The 18234-nt window shown below is 41.7% G+C and overlaps 1 protein-coding gene across 1 annotated transcript in view; it reads left to right on the top strand.

Moving 5' to 3' along the window:
• The first annotated feature begins 1426 nt into the window (after nucleotides 1-1426).
• Nucleotides 1427-18234, top strand: part of LOC143291115 (mitochondrial inner membrane protein Mpv17-like) — a 23843-nt gene continuing 7035 nt past the window's right edge. Inside the window, exons 1-6 of the mRNA XM_076600744.1 lie at nucleotides 1427-1828; nucleotides 5690-5805; nucleotides 9373-9462; nucleotides 12220-12315; nucleotides 14405-14437; nucleotides 16211-16263. Of these exons, the coding sequence (XP_076456859.1) occupies nucleotides 1756-1828; nucleotides 5690-5805; nucleotides 9373-9462; nucleotides 12220-12315; nucleotides 14405-14437; nucleotides 16211-16263 (461 nt within the window). The 5' untranslated portion in view covers nucleotides 1427-1755. The remainder of the gene's footprint in view (nucleotides 1829-5689; nucleotides 5806-9372; nucleotides 9463-12219; nucleotides 12316-14404; nucleotides 14438-16210; nucleotides 16264-18234) is intronic.

The raw sequence follows: 18234 nt of genomic DNA, 5'->3' as shown, positions 1-18234 counted from the left end.
GCACATGCTCTCTCATCAGTCTCTCTACTATGCTGCGGTATCAGCTGCTCTGAATCAGCCTTGTGAGTCGGACTTTACTTCGGCATTCTTCATGCTACCCACTGTCTGTTCTATGCACACTCCCTGGCGAAGCCTAATACAAGTGTTGGTGTCTCATACGTTTCCTTTTAAAATAATGCATGACAGCTGCAACAGTCAAGTGGTTAAGGCGTTGCACTCTTAATCTGAGGGTCCAGGGTTCAAACCCCTATCTCGACACCTGGTGGGTAAAGGATGGAGATTTTTCTGATCTCCCTGATCTTTGTAGTTGCATTTCTTGTGAAGAGAGAGACAGACAGAGAGTGGATGAGAGAGAGTGTATGTATGTGTGTAGTGTATTGTGTGTGTATATTGTGAACAGATGTGCAGACTTGCTAGTGCCTGAACTGCCTGCATGTGTATATGCATGCAGAAGATCAGATATGCATGTTAAAAACCCTATTATCCATGTCCGTGCCCGATGGGTTATGGAAACAAGAACAAACCTGACATGCGCCTCCCCAAAAACGATGTAAGACTGCCTGCATGGCAGGGATAAAAATGGTCATGCCAAGTAAAAGCTGACTTGCATACACAAGTGAATGTAGAAATCGCAGCTCACGAATGAAGAAGAGGAAAAGAATGTATCAATAAAACCGCTTTTTCAAATACTGGTATGTCCGGAGTACAAGTTCACATTGCCTGGATCTGGATCAGATCACTGAACTGGTAGCACTGACATCAGGAATGGTTTCTGATAAGTGCACCTGCCATGTTTTTTTGTTTTGTTTTTTGTTTGCTGGTTTTTTTATTTTTAGGGTTCTGGGTTTGAATCCTACTCACAGCACTTTGTGAGTTGACAGTGGTGATTTTTATTATCTTCCAGGTCAACAGATGCACAGACCTGATTATGCCTGAACCCCATTTGTGTGCACATGTAAGACCCTGAGATCCAATCATTCTTTTGATGGGTTATGGAAACAACACCTGAAGCATACATATGTATGTACAAAAACACACACAAAAAACAACAAGAAGAACTAGAATCTGATGTTTAGTGAGATATAAACAAGACATCCCATTGTTTCGTCTTCACCAGTGCAGCGCAGACATTTTGTTTCGGTTTGTTTTGATTTTCTCCGATTTGCATCGTTTCCCCTACCCACCCCACACCAACAAAGTACTCGAGATACTCCCCACGTCACAAAAAAAGAAAGAAAAATAGTTAAGCAAACTTTAAAAAAAAAAAGGGGGGGGGGGGGGGGGCGGGGGGAGGGGTGCGCGTCTCCTTTGTCTGAAAAATAAATGAAGAAATAAAATTTAGAATTCACTAAAGGAACCCAAAATATCCGAGCGGATAAGGAGGACCAGAAATAAGTGTTCACCGGTTTGACGGGAATGATAGCAGACGACACATTTCTGTTATTTGTATTGCAGTTATTGAAATCATTTGTCGTTACAACAACAATCTGTTTGTATGGCATTTACGGTTGTATGTGTTTCTTTCAATTGAAACAATAACAGTGGACAGAAAAGATTCATCAGAAAGGCGGGGTTGATTTCCCGATAATCAAGCGCAGTAATAACTACTCCCTAAAAGATGGCGGCCACATCGGTTTTGTACTTGTAAGGATAAATGCATAGTGCTTGTGAACCGCCCTATCAGAGAGCATTGAGCACGGAACGACAGAACTGAAAACTGACGTGACACGAAGCAACACAGGTCAGACTAAAGTTATGGCGACGTTATGGAGAGGTTACCTTCGTCTTCTGGCCAAATATCCTTTGGCGACGATGTGCTCTACCACCGGTAGGTCTTGCTGGGGTTCTGTTGAACCCGCGTGACAGTTGTGTTTCTTCCGTTCAGGCCTATGAAAAACACCTTTATCAAAAAGAGAAGACTGTTTCACAGTTAAGGAGCGCTTCCACAGAAAAAAAAAAAAATCACTGTGGGTTGGCGGGGGAAGGCAGTGACCCTCTTTCGCGAAGGCCATTGGTGTGTATGTGTGTGTGTGTGTGTGTGCGCGCGCGCGCGCGCGCGCGTCTGATTTCGTTCTTTTTAAAGTCTATCGACGACAGCGTGGCTTTGTATCCAAGCAAGCGAGCGTCCTCGTGCATGCACTTTCCTTCATGTACCGATGTAGCAGTACTAGTAGTCGTAGAAGGTAGTACAGAAATAGATATCTGAATATTGATAACACCGAACCATCAACTGTATGAGCACATGCAATGATATCTTATACAAGAAATATTTCCAGTGATTTGACAGGCTGTTCCGGCAGCCAGACCAGGTATTGTGGGGTGTGGAACAGATAATTACCATGCTTTTTGGTTTTTTTTTTTTTGGTCAACAGTTTAAGCTGTCACTGACCTTGCACTGACTGACTGAAACCATTTATTGTCAGATTAACTGTTTGTTGTACTGACATTTTCGCAACCATTTGAATGAAACATTAACTGAGCAACACAAGGAAATTCTGATTTGAGGGAAGGTATGATTTAAAAACCAAACATATTTAACAAATCAAGTTACCAAATTTCATTAATATCATTATCTCAAAAAATATTCTAACGCACACACATACTCACATAGTTGTCTCCCCCACCCTCTCCCTACATACATCCATGCATGCACACAAATGCCCATTATAATTCCCCCACCTCATTCCCCTGCCCACTCACTCACACACACACACACTCACACTGTCTCTCACTCTTTCTCATTAAATTAAGGTTTCGTAATGTAATCAAGACGACATATTACATGTTAGGGTCGAACAGTTCCACTAATTAGAATAATAGGAACTTTGCTCTACAAGTAAATCTGACGCTATCACCCAAAACGAAACACTACTTTGGATTAAATAAAACAGAGGGGAACCTCTGCAGCATAAAAATAAATAAATAAATAAAATACTTTGCACATATTATTACCTTTGCTCCAGTCCTGCTGCTCTGAAGAGGTACTGAAGTTTGTTATGAGACGAACTCACAGGACTTGTGGGGCTGAAGTTCTGAGTAATGAACCAACGAGGAGCAGCTTGTCTCAAGACGTGCTTGAGATTGTTGGAAAGTTAATTAGTTTCCTTGATGAAGTTTCCAAACCATGGCATCAAGTTCAATCATGGGTCAGACAAGGGAAGCAGCTTACATGAACATTGTTGGATCAGTGATGGATATTCCTGTAGTATTCACAGCTATCACATGGATATGGGAGTCCCTATAAGGTCTTTTATTAGTTCAACATACAAGCACTTACCCTTTGTTGACTCTTGTGAGGGTTTAAGTTGCATAGGTTTTTTTTTCTCAAGGCCTGACTAAGCGTGTTGGGTTACGCTGCTGGTCAGGCATCTGCTTGGCAGATGTGGTGTAGCGTATATGGATTTGTCCGAACGCAGTGACGCCTCCTTGAGCTACTGAAACTGAAACTGAAACTCAATTGCGCAGGAAACTGGCTACAGCTGTCAAGCTTTGTCACAATGTGAAAAATAGTCCTTTGAACATGACCTCTTGATGTCGACTAAAGTCGCTTATGGCGGTGCACTGCCTAGTCAACTAAAGTCACCTGTGGTGGTGAAAGAGTTAAAGATCCTATTCCATTCCTCCAGTTTATCGAGATCTGCTTGTCATTGGAGTAAGTCTGGTGCACCATGGATGTGCTGGTAAAGAATGGTATGAGGCAGAACCCAGGCTTGGTGTTCTTGCTCAGGTCATTGTTGCAGGCCAGGAAGAGCGAGTTAGACCCTCGAGATGACCTGCTGAAGGCCTTCTACTACAACTTCTTGTGCCCTGTTCAGGAGGAAGTTCCTTATCCACTAGAAGGTGGGTCCACAGACCCAATATGATACCGCTTCAAAAGATGGCATTGGTAGGGAATCTTGTAGAACTGAGGGCTTCAGCAAAGTCAAGGAGTGTGCTGGGTCTGCCTGGCCTCATCTAAGAATCTCCCTGGCAAGGTCATCAATGGTGAGGAAGAATTGTGTTTGACACAACCTGCCCTTCCTCAGGGCATGTTACCAAAGATCTGCATTAATACATTGTTGCCATCCATCTGTCTCATGAGATAATGGTAGTACCTTGGTTGGTCAAACTCCGTCCTGCATCTGGAGAGGCACAGCAGTCTGATCCTTGCATGACAGTCTCTTCCATAAAGAAATTAGTTTTAAGGAAGATCTGAATGAAGTGGTAGAAGATCTGCAGAAGAAGTTGGTTCCAGAGAGTTGGACTGAAAAGATGGGCGCAATAGCCGAGTGGTTAAAGCGTTGGACTGTCAATCTGAGGGTCCCAGGTTCGAATCACGGTGACGGCACCTTGGTGGGTAAAAGGTGGAGATTTTTACGATCTCCCAGGTCAACATATGTGCAGACCTGCTAGTGCCTGAAGCCCCTTCGTGTGTATATGCAAGCAGAAGATCAAATACGCACGTTAAAGATCCTGTAATCCATGTCAGCGTTCGGTGGGTTATGGAAACAAGAACATACCCAGCATGCACACCCCCGAAAACGGAGTATGGCTGCCTACATGGCGGGGTAAAAACGGTCATACACGTAAAAGCCCACTCGTGTGCGTACGAGTGAACGCAGAAGAAGAAGGACTGTGAAAAGAGGAAGCACACGGACCAAAAGTCTGACAGGCACAACAGCCAAGTGGTGTCCATGAACTTAGTTTTTGACTCACTTGTGTAAACAAAGTGAGTCTATGTTTTAACCCGGTGTTTGGTTGTCTGTGTGTGTGTGTGTCTGTGTGTCCGTGGTAAACTTTAACATTGACATTTTCTCTGCAAATACTTTGTCAGTTGACACCAAATTAGGCATAAAAATAGGAAAAATTCAGTTCTTTCCAGTCATCTGGTTTAAAACAATATTGCACCTCTGGGATGGGCACAAAAAAATAAAAAAAAGAAGCCTAATTATATGCAAACTGCATTTACTGTTATGTTTATATTTTTTGTATTCTCTAAACTTGGCACTTTGATCTGATATTCTGACCCAACAACAAGAGCAGTCATTATTATCATTTTCTGTTCAAACAGGAACTTCTTTTGCTAAGCATGGAAGTTTTATTTATTTTGCAAACGTTTTTGGTGCAGATAGTAAAGAAGGGAAATTACTCTGTAATTAATGCTAGGGGACTTAATTTGCTTTAAACTGGTCTTTCTCATCTCAAACATTACATTTTGAAATAATACTCAGTACATAAAAAGCTTGGGTTTTTTGGGTTTTTAAAAAAAAATTTTTTTAAAGTGCATCACAAGTGAGTCTTGAAGGCCTTGCCTCTCTTGTTATTTTTTTAACTGGTTGGGTGCATGAACTGATTTTATGTTGTATATAAATACTATCATTATTATTATTATTATTATTAAGATAGCCTCCCTCCCCTGCCTCTTCCTGCTCTTCAGTTTTAGAGTTATGCATGCGTGTGAATGACTGGTGTGAAAGTGCTTAGATTTGTCTCTACACAAGATTCAGCACTATACAAATACTATTATTATTATTATTCTGCCTTTTTTATGTGTGCAGACTACAGTTATGATTTAAGTTAAATATGTGTGTATGTGTGTGTGTTACAGTATCTTTGCTGATTCCATGATATAGTTTTCTTGTTCTGCTCAATTTGTTATTTGTTTTTTTTAATTTTATAGTTTATTTCTTTGTTGTTGTTGTTTTCACAGGCACACTGATGGCTGCTGGAGACGGGATCAGTCAGCTGTGTATTGAACGGTGCCCTGTGAAGAACTATGATATTCCTAGGTCTGGTCGTTTTTTTGTTCTAGGCTTTTTTGCTCTGGTGAGTGTCTGGATGGCTTTTTTTTATACGAAATTAGTTATAATCTGTCAGTGTCTGTCTGTTGTACGAACATGAAAATACACACCATGCATGCACCATCCCTGAAAATGTTCTGCTGCTGTGTGTGAGTTTGTGTGTGTGTGTATCTGTCTGTGTCTGTCTGTGTGCCTGCATCTGTATGTGTGGATAGTGTGGGGGATATCTGTTGACGCTCACGCAACAACCAGCCAGCTGAGAATTCTGATGCCATCCACAGATAACCATATACAGAAGGGACATACTCTCTGCATTTGTGATTTACAGAACACATTAAATTCACACATTAAAGTGCATCGAGTCAGTATCTTTCTTTCTCATCAGCTGCTGCTAACATGTTGTGAAGAGAATGCGTCATCATAGAGAAAGTGCATCGAGTCAGTATCTTTCTTTCTCATCAGCTGCTGCTAACGTGTTGCGGAATTCACACATGCGTAGGGTAGGTATGGGTAATTGTGAACAGTGTGTAATTGCGAACGATTCATATAACACCCCCCTTCGAAGCAATCTGCACAGTTGCATTTCACAATTTAACGTCTGTTTTGACCTTTTTCTAATACCTTAATGAATATATATCCATTTCCAAGAACCAGTCAAACATCAGCTATTTCAGGCTATTTCTGCGCTCTTTCAAAATCCTAAAATCAATTGAAGCAAGTTGTAGGACTTTAAACTTTGACACAGTTTGAAATAGTTGATTTGATCGGATATGTTGCATGCGCATAACCAGTGCTTGGAGAAATTAAGAAAGCATACTGGTGACAGATCAGAATGTGAGGTTTGACAGGAATCTGCAAAATAGTGTCGTTTACATTTAGACAATAGGATATTTTGATGTGAGTCTATTTGCGAACGATGCCGCACAGTTATTTTGCACCCTCAAAAGGGTGTGTTTGTGTTTAAATGTCACTTTGTGTGTTTGTGTGCATGTGTGATCAAAACCAACAATACAACAGCCTGTTGCTATGTTCCAATAATATGTCTTAATGAGTTAAAGACCTGCTTCTGTTTTATATTGTCTACATGTATCAAAAGCCATCGTTCGCAATTAGACTTGACCGTTCGCATTTACCCTCGGGCACCCCTGCTATTTCAAACGTCGACAAAACGTTGAAAAGAATGACCAGACAAACCATTTCTAGTGCAACTAGTTGGAGAAAGACTTCAAAAATAAAAACAAACTACGTCTGACTATCAAACGACATGTTATCTTTACAATACACACGTTGAGCTGGTTTCTTCGACTGGATTGTTAGCAATTAGGCATACCTACCGTGAGTGGAGTGATGGCCTAGAGGTAACGCGTCAGCCTAGGAAGCGAGAGAGAATCTGAGCACGCTGGTTCGAATCACGGCTCAGCCGCCGATATTTTCTCCCCCTCCACTAGACCTTGAGTGGTGGTCTGGACGCTAGTCATTCGGATGAGACGATAAACCGAGGTCCCGTGTGCAGCATGCACTTAGCTCACGTACAAGAACCCATGGCAACAAAAGGGTTGTTCCTGGCAAAATTCTGTTGAAAAATCCACTTTGATAAGAAAAACAAATAAAACTGGAAAAAATACAAAAAAAAATGGGTGGCGCTGTAGTATAGCGACGCGCTCTCCCTGGGGAGAGCAGCCCGAATTTCACACAGATTTCACACAGAGAAATCTGTTGTGATAAAAAGAAATACAAATACAAATATATATGCATGTGTTTTCTGGTTTTCCCTGATTTACTGTCTGCTCAGCATGTAGGTCATTGCAGGCTGAAACACCAATCACCATTTGATTGATGAATTTCATTTTGACTGATTTCTACTAGGTTCTGTTTTGTTCTGGCATGGGTAGTTGGTCATGTTGGTATTTCAGCTAATTAGTTGTTGTTGGCTTTTGAGGTGATGAATCATGTTGATGTTTGAATATTGTGAGGTAACTGGTTATGTTGGCATTTTGAAGTGATTGGATTGTTGTCTGATTTGTTAAGAGTGCCACTTTATGTTTTCATTGTCACACGTTAATGTTTTCTGTTACGTGTTTGGTGTATGTTATAGAAGTCACCCAGCACACTTCCAAGTAACAGACATCAAACCCAGGATTTAGTCAAACACAGACTGCTTGCATGAGGACTGAAAAGTGCAAATTGATAGTGAACTCTGACGGGCGCAATAGCCGAATGGTTAAAGCGTTGGACTTTCAGTCTGAGGGTCCCGGGTTCGAATCACGGTGACGGCGCCTGGTGGGTAAAGGGTGGAGATTTTTTACGATCTCCCAGGTCAACATATGTGCAGACCTGCCAGTGCCTGAACCCCCTTCGTGTGTAGGCGCACGCAGAAGATCAATACGCACGTTAAAGATCCTGTGATCCATGTCAGCGTTCAGTGGGTTATGGAAACAAGAATATACCCAGCATGCACACCCCTGAAAACGGAGTATGGCTGCCTATATGGCGGGTTAAAAACAGTCATACACGTAAAAGCCCACTCGCGTATATACGAGTGAACGTGGGAGTTGCAGCCCACGAATGCAGAAGAAGAAGAAGAAGATAGTGAACTCTTACAGATCTGCCCCAGTCTGAAAGAGATAGGAAGGGCAGGCAGTTTACAGGTCATTCCATGCTAGTTACCTGCTCTTGCCATGGAAGAGTGAAAAACCGCCATGGTGTGTGCCTCAGGGTAAGCCTCTCAGTCTCACTGTTTGATATTTTATTGACTGCAGTCTGGTATTAAGATATATAAAAACAAAAATAATAACAGGCGCTTGCACACTATACTTCCAGCTTCATGAAATACCTTTTAAGCTTCTCAATGATTAGCATTTAAATGACTGCAGTCTGGTATTTAGATGATATAACAAGAGAGGCAAGGCCTTCAAGACTCATTTGTGATAAATTAAGTCCCCTTGCATTAATTACAGAGTAATTTCCTTTTTTTACTATCTGCACCAAAAACGTTTGCAAAATAGTAAAAAAAATTCCATGCTTAACAAAAGAAGTTCCTGTTTGAACAAAAAATGATAATAATGACTCCTCTTGTTATTGTGTCAGAATAAGAGGTCAAAGTGCCAAGTTTAGAGAATACAAAAAATATAAATATAACAATAAATGCAGTTTGCATATAATTAGGCTTCTTTTTAAAAAAAAAATTTGTGCCCATCCCAAGAGGTGCAATATTCTTTTTAAACAAGATGACTAGAAAGAACTGAATTTTTCCTATTTTTATGCCTAATTTGGTGTCAACTGACAAAGTATTTGCAGAGAAAATGTCAATGTTAAAGTTTACCACGGACACACAGACACACACACACACACACACACACAGACAACCGAACACCGGGTTAAAACATAGACTCACTTTGTTTACACAAGTGAGTCAAAAATGAAAGCCGCACACACTTTTAGTTCCATCTCCATAGAAACCCTTTTCTGTGATGTTCACGGTCTGATCCAGACCTGAGGGATGTAGGAACCTGCTGTGCTGGTCAACAGATTTTAGCAGTGCTGCTCAAGGGTGCGTTTAGCGTGATGTTCTGTTCTTTCTGTGCTTACACAGGGCCCTATGTTGCGGTTCTGGTATCTGGCCCTTGACAAAATGTATTCTGGAACGAAAATGGCAGCCTTGAAAATGGTGGTGACTGATCAGGTAAGGACTGAATGGCTTGGTGTGTGTGTGTGTGTGTGTCATTGTTTGTGTGTCGTTGTTTTGACGAGTGCAGTAGCCGAGTGGTTAAAGTGTTGGACTTTCAATCTGAGGGTCCCAGTTCGAATCCCTGTAATGGCGCGTGGTGGGTAAAGGGTGGAGATTTTTTCCAATCTCCCAGGTCAACATATGTGCAGACCTGCTAGTGCCTGAACCCCCTTCGTGTGTAGGCGCATGCAGAAGATCAATACGCACGTTAAAGATCCTGTGATCCATGTCAGCGTTCGGTGGGTTATGGAAACAAGAATATACCCAGTATGCACACCCCTGAAAACGGAGTATAGGCTGCCTACATGGCGGGGCAAATAAACAAAACCGGTCATACACGCAAAATGATACAGGTCTGTCTGAGTGTGCATGTGTGCACGCCTGAAATATGATTGAATGACACATGAAACGAATGATGAGCACCCAGTGGCAGCCGTCAGTCGGCTCTACCCAGGTAGGCAGCCTGTGGTGCAAATGTCCCCGTGTTTGTAAAGCGCTTAGAGCTTGGTCTCTGACCGAGGATAGGTGCTATAGAAGTATCCACATCAATCAATCAATCGTTTGCCTCAGTATGTTAAGAGGACATATGTTTTAGTGGTCTAAGTGGATATAGTATGTTTCCATTGTTCAAGTGGGTCAAGTGAATATGATATTTCCATTGTTTCAGTGGTCTAAGTGGACATACATCCATTGCTTCAGTGGGCTAAGTGGATATACTGTTTCCATTGCTTAAGTAGGTTAAATGGATATAATATATCCCTTGTTCCCGTGGGTTAAGTGGATATAATATATTCATTGTTCCATTGCGTTGAGCGGATATGATATATCCGGTGTTTCCATGATCTAAGTGGATATACTATATCCACTGCTTCAGTGGACTAAGTGCTCATATCCATTGTTCCAGTTGGCAAAGTAGATACATATCCATTGCTTCAGTGGCTTGAGTAGATATAATGATATATCCATTGCTCCTGCTGGTTAAGTGGATGTAATATATCAATTGTTCCACTGGGTTAGGTGGATATAAAATATCCATTTTCCAGTGGGTTAAGGGAATAAATATATTACATCCATTACTTCTGGGGTCTTAAGTGAATATAACAGATCCAACCCAGTTGCAGATGGTCGCACCCAACAGTGATCAGAGTGAAAAGGCTCTGAACAGTGGACATTTGGTTTGACTGTGTGATAAATTCACAATAATTTAAAGTAAAGGTACTCAGGCAGTGAACATCTGACTGTGAGTGTGAGGTCTTTCTCTTCATCTCTCTCTCTTTTTGTCTGTCTTTTCTCTCTCTCTCTCTCTCTCTCTCTCTCTCAGTGAGTCCACTCCAGTCTTGTGTTAGGTACAGCAAATAGTTCCCTCTCTCATAAATTTTTTTTTTCTTTTGGCAAGAATTATATTTTCCCCCACCTCCTTTTTCTTTCTTTTTTTCTTTTTTTTCTTTTCTTTTTTTTTATTTTAATTTTTATTTTATTTAAATTTTTTTTTTTTTCCCCTCACAATTTATTATGGTGTTTCTATGTAACTTACATCAAATAACTTACGTGAGTTGTGGATTTGAAAGCAATGGGCGCAGTAGCCGAGTGGTTAAAGTGAGTGTTGGACTTTCAATCTGAGGGTCCTGGGTTTGAATCTCAGTAACGGTGCCTGGTGGGGTGGAGATTTTACCAATCTCCCAGGTCAGTATATGTGCATACCTGCTAGTGTTTGAACCCCCTTCGTGTATATATGCAAGAAGAAGATCAAATACTCATGTTAAAGATCCTGTAATCCATGTCAGCGTTCAGTGGGTTATGGAAACAAGAACATACCCAGCATGCACACCCCGGAAACGGAGTATGGCTGCCTACATGGCTAGGTAAAAATGGTCATACACATTCAAGCCCACACATGTACATGCAAGTTAACTTGGGAGTTGCAGCCCATGGACGAAGACGAAGAAGGAGGATTTGAAAGCAACACCCAAAACAGAAGCCTGTGATTGATTGACTCACTTGTGTAAACAAAGTGAGTCTATGTTTTAACCCGGTGTTCGGTTGTCTGTGTGTGTGTCTGTGTGTCCGTGGTAAACTTTAACATTGACATTTTCTCTGCAAATACTTTGTCAGTTGACACCAAATTAGGCATAAAAATAGGAAAAATTCAGTTCTTTCCAGTCATCTTGTTTAAAACAATATTGCACCTCTTGGATGGGCACAAAAAATTTTTAAAATGAAGCCTAATTATATGCAAACTGCATTTACTGTTATATTTATATTTTTTGTATTCTCTAAACTTGGCACTTTGATCTGATATTCTGACCCAACAACAAGAGCAGTCATTATTATCATTTTTTGATCAAACAGGAACTTCTTTTGCTAAGCATGGAAGTTTTATTTATTTTGCAAACATTTTGGTGCAGAGAGTAAAAAAGGGAAATTACTCTGTAATTAATGCTAGGGGACTTAATTTGCTTTAAACTGATCTTTCTCATCTTAAACATTACATTTTGAAATTATACTCAAAGCTTGGATTTTTTTTGTTAAGTGTATCACAAGTGAGTCTTGAAGGCCTTGCGTCTCTTGTTTTAAGTGTATCACAAGTGAGTCTTGAAGGCCTTGCGTCTCTTGTTTTAATCGTGAAATGTTCTGTCATCAGCAGGTGACTGCTATTCACTTAAGATGAAAATCCTTCACTGTACTTAATATTCTGTTGTTTGTTTTTTTCAGACAGTTGGGGCGCCAGTGGTCCTGTTCACCTTTGTGACTGGGATGGGGGTGCTGAGGGGGGAATCCAGAGACGAGATCATGAAGAAAGTGCATCGAGTCAGTATCTTTCTTTCTCTCATCAGCTGCTGCTAACGTGTTGTGGAGAGAATGCGTCATCATAGAGAAAGTGTATCGAGTCAGTATCTTTCTTTCTCATCAGCTGCTGCTAACGTGTTGTGGAGAGAATGCGTCGTCATGAAGAAAGTGTATCGAGTCAGTATCTTTCTTTCTTATCAGCTGCTGCTAATGTGTTGTGTAGAGAATGCGTCATCGTAGAGAAAGTGTATCGAGTCAGTATCTTTCTTTCTCATCAGCTGCTGCTAATGTGGTGTGAAGAGAATGCGTCGTCATGAAGAAAGTGCATCGAGTCAGTATCTTTCTTTTTCTCATCAGCTGCTTGTAACATGTTGTGGAGAGAATGCGTCGTCATGAAGAAAGTGTATCGAGTCAGTATCTTTCTTTCTCATCAGCTGCTGTTAACGTGTTGTGGAGAGAATGCGTCATCATAGAGAAAGTGTATCGAGTCAGTATTTTTCTTTCTCATCAGCTGCTGCTAACGTGAAGAAAGTGTATCGAGTCAGTATCTTTCTTTCTCATCAGCTGCTGCTAACGTGTTGCGGAGAGAATGCGTCGTCATGAAGAAAGTGTATCGAGTCAGTATCTTTCTTTCTCATCAGCTGCTGCTAACATGTTGTGGAGAGAATGCGTCGTCATGAAGAAAGTGTATCGAGTCAGTATCTTTCTTTCTCATCAGCTGCTGCTAACGTGTTGTGGAGAGAATGCGTCGTCATGAAGAAAGTGTATCGAGTCAGTATCTTTCTTTCTCATCAGCTGCTGTTAACGTGTTGTGGAGAGAATGCGTCATCATAGAGAAAGTGTATCGAGTCAGTATCTTTCTTTCTCATCAGCTGCTGCTAACGTGTTGTGGAGAGAATGCGTCGTCATGTGTTGTGGAGAGAATGCGTCATCATGAAGAAAGTGTATTGAGTCAGTATCTTTCTTTCTCCTCAGCTGCTGCTAACGTGTTGTGGAGAAAATGCGTCGTCATGTGTTGTGGAGAGAATGCGTCGTCATGAAGAAAGTGTATTGAGTCAGTATCTTTCTTTCTCCTCAGCTGCTGCTAACGTGTTGTGGAGAGAATGCGTCGTCATGAAGAAAGTCCAGCAAGCCATTAATCTTCAGTCTTTTCTTGTATCAGTGACAGGCAATGGTTCGTGCACATGACATGAACAGCAGAAGTTGTGGATAAGTGGTTTTTTATACCTTGGATATGTTTCAGTCGTTCGCCTTGTATGTATCCTTCATTTTTATTTCAGTGTATTTGCTTATTTGTTCCTTGTTTTTATGTTTTATTGATATGTATGCCAGGCTCTGATGGCTTGACCAGCATATTGTTTTTTGCAAAGGTCAGGCTCCCTTTCTTTATTATTTTTTTTTTAACTCACTCAGTACGGCCAGTCCTCTCTTCTCCTCTACACAGACCCCTCGGATGTCCAGTGGGTGTCTGAATGACCCAACCTTTAGCTTCCATCGTCAGAATTGTGGTATTCTTTGTCAACATTCACCTCTTCAGTATAAGAGCCTTCCGCTTGCAATATTTTGATGATGGTAATTGGGCTGAAACGCTGTTAACGTCGTCTCTTTCGCCATTCGTATGGAGAGAGTTAAGTTAATGTTGTGTGTATTTGCCCTGTGGGTTGGGCACTGATAGAATAGACCCACTGCCCTGCCATGCATGTCGTAAGAGGCGACTAAGGCAGGACCACCTCGCCCGAAGGATAAAGGGGTTTGCATAGGGTTAACTACCCTGTCTGTAAAAAAGACCAGTTACAGAAGCATCGACGACAAAGAACCAAAACATTCACCTGGGCAAGGAAGGGTCTCCGTCACGGAGACTTATGAAGCAGCAAGGGACCAACTGGACTGGAATGGCCAGAACAGAGTGCGATGGCGAGGGGTCGTCGATGGCCTATGCTCCACCAGGAGCGATGGGCATAATGAATGAATGAATGAATGTTGTGTGTATAGATCAGTTCCCATGTTTTGACGCTTCCTTGAAACTGACACTGTATTTCTTTTAAACACACACACATGTATATATATATATACATTTTTATATATGTATGTATGTTTATGGTTTGTGCAGGACTACTTCACAATTTTGATCAACAATTACAAGGTAACATATTTATGGATTTATCTAGAAATAATTATAGTTTATTTATTTATTCATTCATTCTTACGTCCTTGGGGGGGTGGGAGAGGGTGTTTACTGCTTCCAGATTGCCATCGTCTGTATGAAAACACTGAGAGAAAGAAAAGTGTATCAGAAATTCGCCAGGAAAGTTGTGAGTTAGAATGTATCCATGAAACATTTAACACATTCAACCCTCGGGAGTTTACAGCCTCAGCAGAATTCCCTGCCTTTTTGATGTGGTAAAAAAAAAATTGGAAAATACAATGAAATCAACCGGTTTTTTCCCTTCCTGTTGACATGTGTTGGCAAAGCTGAACATACTGTAGGAGTTAGTTCCCTTTACTTATGGTTAATGCAGAATAAAAATAAAAAAAATTTTTAAGATAAATTTTTTTTTAAAGTAGAATCATGGAAACTTCTTCTTCTTCTTCTTCTTCTGCGTTCGTGGGCTTCAACTCCCACGTTTACTCGTATATACGCGAGTGGGCTTTTTACGTGTTTGACCGTTTTTACCCTGCCATGTAGGCAGCCATACTCCGCTTTCAGGGGTGTGCATGCTGGGTATGTTCTTGTTTCCATAACCCACCAAACGATGACATGGATTACAGGATCTTTTAACGTGCGTATTTTATCTTATGCTTGCGCATACACACGAAGGGGGTTCAGGCACTGGCAGGTCTGCACATATGTTGACCTGGGAGATCGTAAAAATCTCCACCCTTTACCCACCAGGCGCCATCACCGTGATTCGAACCCGAGACCCTCAGATCGAAAGTCCAATGCTTTAACCATTCGGCTATGGCGCCCGTCGAATCATGGAAACCATTTTAATGAAATGAAATAGCAGTGGCTGGGCAGAGGGTTGAGTGAGTTGGTTGTATGGTCTCAGGCATTGAAGTCATGTCCACGGAGAAGGAATTTTGTTCAATGTCCCGTCACACATATCAGTGATTGAAGACATTTTGTTAAAGTATTTATGAATACATTTGAGTATTATCGGTTAGAAGGGGTGGGAGATGTGAATGAATGGAGGGTTGGGGCAAACAGGGCAAATGAGGGTAAAATTTGAAAAAAAAAAATCTGAATTACAGGAAATTACTTAAAGGGCTTCGTAAAAGAGAAGTTGTTAAACTGACAAGCGAAACAACTGATAACAAATGGTTCGTCTGCAGGGAAAAGCAAGGGAGAAAACTTCACCCGGAGTGAGTTAATGCTTAGAGGCAGACTGGTTAGTAAACGTAGGTTTGAAATCTCTTTCGTCATATGCAATGAATAATGTTTTGAAACTATGATAATTCTTTTAAATGCAGTATGTCAGATCATATTGACGGGCGCAATAGCCGAATGGACTTTTAATCTGAGGGTCCCGGGTTCGAATCTCGGTGACGGCGCCTGGTGGGTAAAGGGTGGAGATTTTTCCGATCTCCCAGGTCAACATATGTGCAGACCTGCTAGTGCCTGAACCCCCTTCGTGTGTATACGCAAGCAAAAGATCAAATACGCACGTTAAAGATCCTGTAATCCATGTCAGCGTTCGGTGGGTTATGGAAACAAGTACATACCCAGCATGCACACCCCCAAAAGCGGAGTATGGCTGCCTACATGGCGGGAAAAAAAAACGGTCATACACGTAAAAGCCCACTGGCGTATATGCGAGTGAACGTGGGAGTTGCAGCCCACGAACAAAGAGGAAGAAGGAGGAGATCATATTGAAAGGTTCTCTTCTTTATGAAACTTGTTATTGAATGTTTTCAGATCTGGCCAGCAGCTCAAGCTATCAACTTCTTTTTCATGCCACTGCAGCACAGGTATGTTGAATGAAGGTGGGAGTGAAACCAGCCTCAGTGCTTTACCTGTCATATCTAACTTCTTTTTCATGCCACTGCAGCACAGGTATGTTGTATGAAGGTGGGAGTGAAACCAGCCTCGGTGCTTTACCTGTCATATCTAACTTCTTTTTCATGCCACTGCAGCACAGGTATGTTGAATGAAGGTGGGACTGAAACCAGCCTCGGTGCTTTACCTGTCATATCTAACTTCTTTTTCATGCCACTGCAGCACAGGTATGTTGAATGAAGGTGGGACTGAAACCAGCCTCAGTGCTTTACCTGTCATATCTAACTTCTTTTTCATGCCACTGCAGCACAGGTATGTTGTATGAAGGTGGGACTGAAACCAGCCTCAGTGCTTTACCTGTCATATCTAACTTCTTTTTCATGCCACTGCAGCACAGGTATGTTGTATGAAGGTGGGACTGAAACCAGCCTCAGTGCTTTACCTGTCATATCTAACTTCTTTTTCATGCCACTGCAGCACAGGTATGTTGTATGAAGGTGGGAGTGAAACCAGCCTCAGTGCTTTACCTGTCATATCTAACTTCTTTTTCATGCCACTGCAGCACAGGTATGTTGTATGAAGGTGGGAGTGAAACCAGCCTCAGTGCTTTACCTGTCATATCTAACTTCTTTTTCATGCCACTGCAGCACAGGTATGTTGTATGAAGGTGGGAGTGAAACCAGCCTCAGTGCTTTACCTGTCATATCTAACTTCTTTTTCATGCCACTGCAGCACAGGTATGTTGTATGAAGGTGGGACTGAAACCAGCCTCAGTGCTTTACCTGTCATATCTAACTTCTTTTTCATGCCACTGCAGCACAGGTATGTTGTATGAAGGTGGGACTGAAACCAGCCTCAGTGCTTTACCTGTCATATCTAACTTCTTTTTCATGCCACTGCAGCACAGGTATGTTGAATGAAGGTGGGAGTGAAACCAGCCTCAGTGCTTTACCTGTCATATCTAACTTCTTTTTCATGCCACTGCAGCACAGGTATGTTGTATGAAGGTGGGAGTGAAACCAGCCTCAGTGCTTTACCTGTCATATCCAACTTCTTTTTCATGCCACTGCAGCACAGGTATGTTGTATGAAGGTGGGAGTGAAACCAGCCTCAGTGCTTTACCTGTCATATCTAACTTCTTTTTCATGCCACTGCAGCACAGGTATGTTGTATGAAGGTGGGAGTGAAACCAGCCTCAGTGCTTTACCTGTCATATCCAACTTCTTTTTCATGCCACTGCAGCACAGGTATGTTGTATGAAGGTGGGAGTGAAACCAGCCTCAGTGCTTTACCTGTCATATCTAACTTCTTTTTCATGCCACTGCAGCACAGGTATGTTGAATAAAGGTGGGAGTGAAACCAGCCTCAGGTGCTTTACCTGTCATATCTAACTTCTTTTTCATGCCACTGCAGCACAGGTATGTTGAATGAAGGTGGGACTGAAACCAGCCTCAGTGCTTTACCTGTCATATCTAACTTCTTTTTCATGCCACTGCAGCACAGGTATGTTGTATGAAGGTGGGACTGAAACCAGCCTCAGTGCTTTACCTGTCATATCTAACTTCTTTTTCATGCCACTGCAGCACAGGTATGTTGTATGAAGGTGGGAGTGAAACCAGCCTCAGTGCTTTACCTGTCATATCTAACTTCTTTTTCATGCCACTGCAGCACAGGTATGTTGTATGAAGGTGGGAGTGAAACCAGCCTCGGTGCTTTACCTGTCATATCTAACTTCTTTTTCATGCCACTGCAGCACAGGTATGTTGTATGAAGGTGGGACTGAAACCAGCCTCAGTGCTTTACCTGTCATATCTAACTTCTTTTTCATGCCACTGCAGCACAGGTATGTTGTATGAAGGTGGGACTGAAACCAGCCTCAGTGCTTTACCTGTCATATCTAACTTCTTTTTCATGCCACTGCAGCACAGGTATGTTGTATGAAG

The sequence above is a fragment of the Babylonia areolata genome, chromosome 16, assembly GCF_041734735.1.
Source record: "Babylonia areolata isolate BAREFJ2019XMU chromosome 16, ASM4173473v1, whole genome shotgun sequence".
NCBI lineage: Eukaryota > Metazoa > Mollusca > Gastropoda > Neogastropoda > Buccinidae > Babylonia > Babylonia areolata.
Note: the sequence above shows the minus strand (reverse complement) of the source record. Positions and strands in the feature narration are given on the sequence as shown.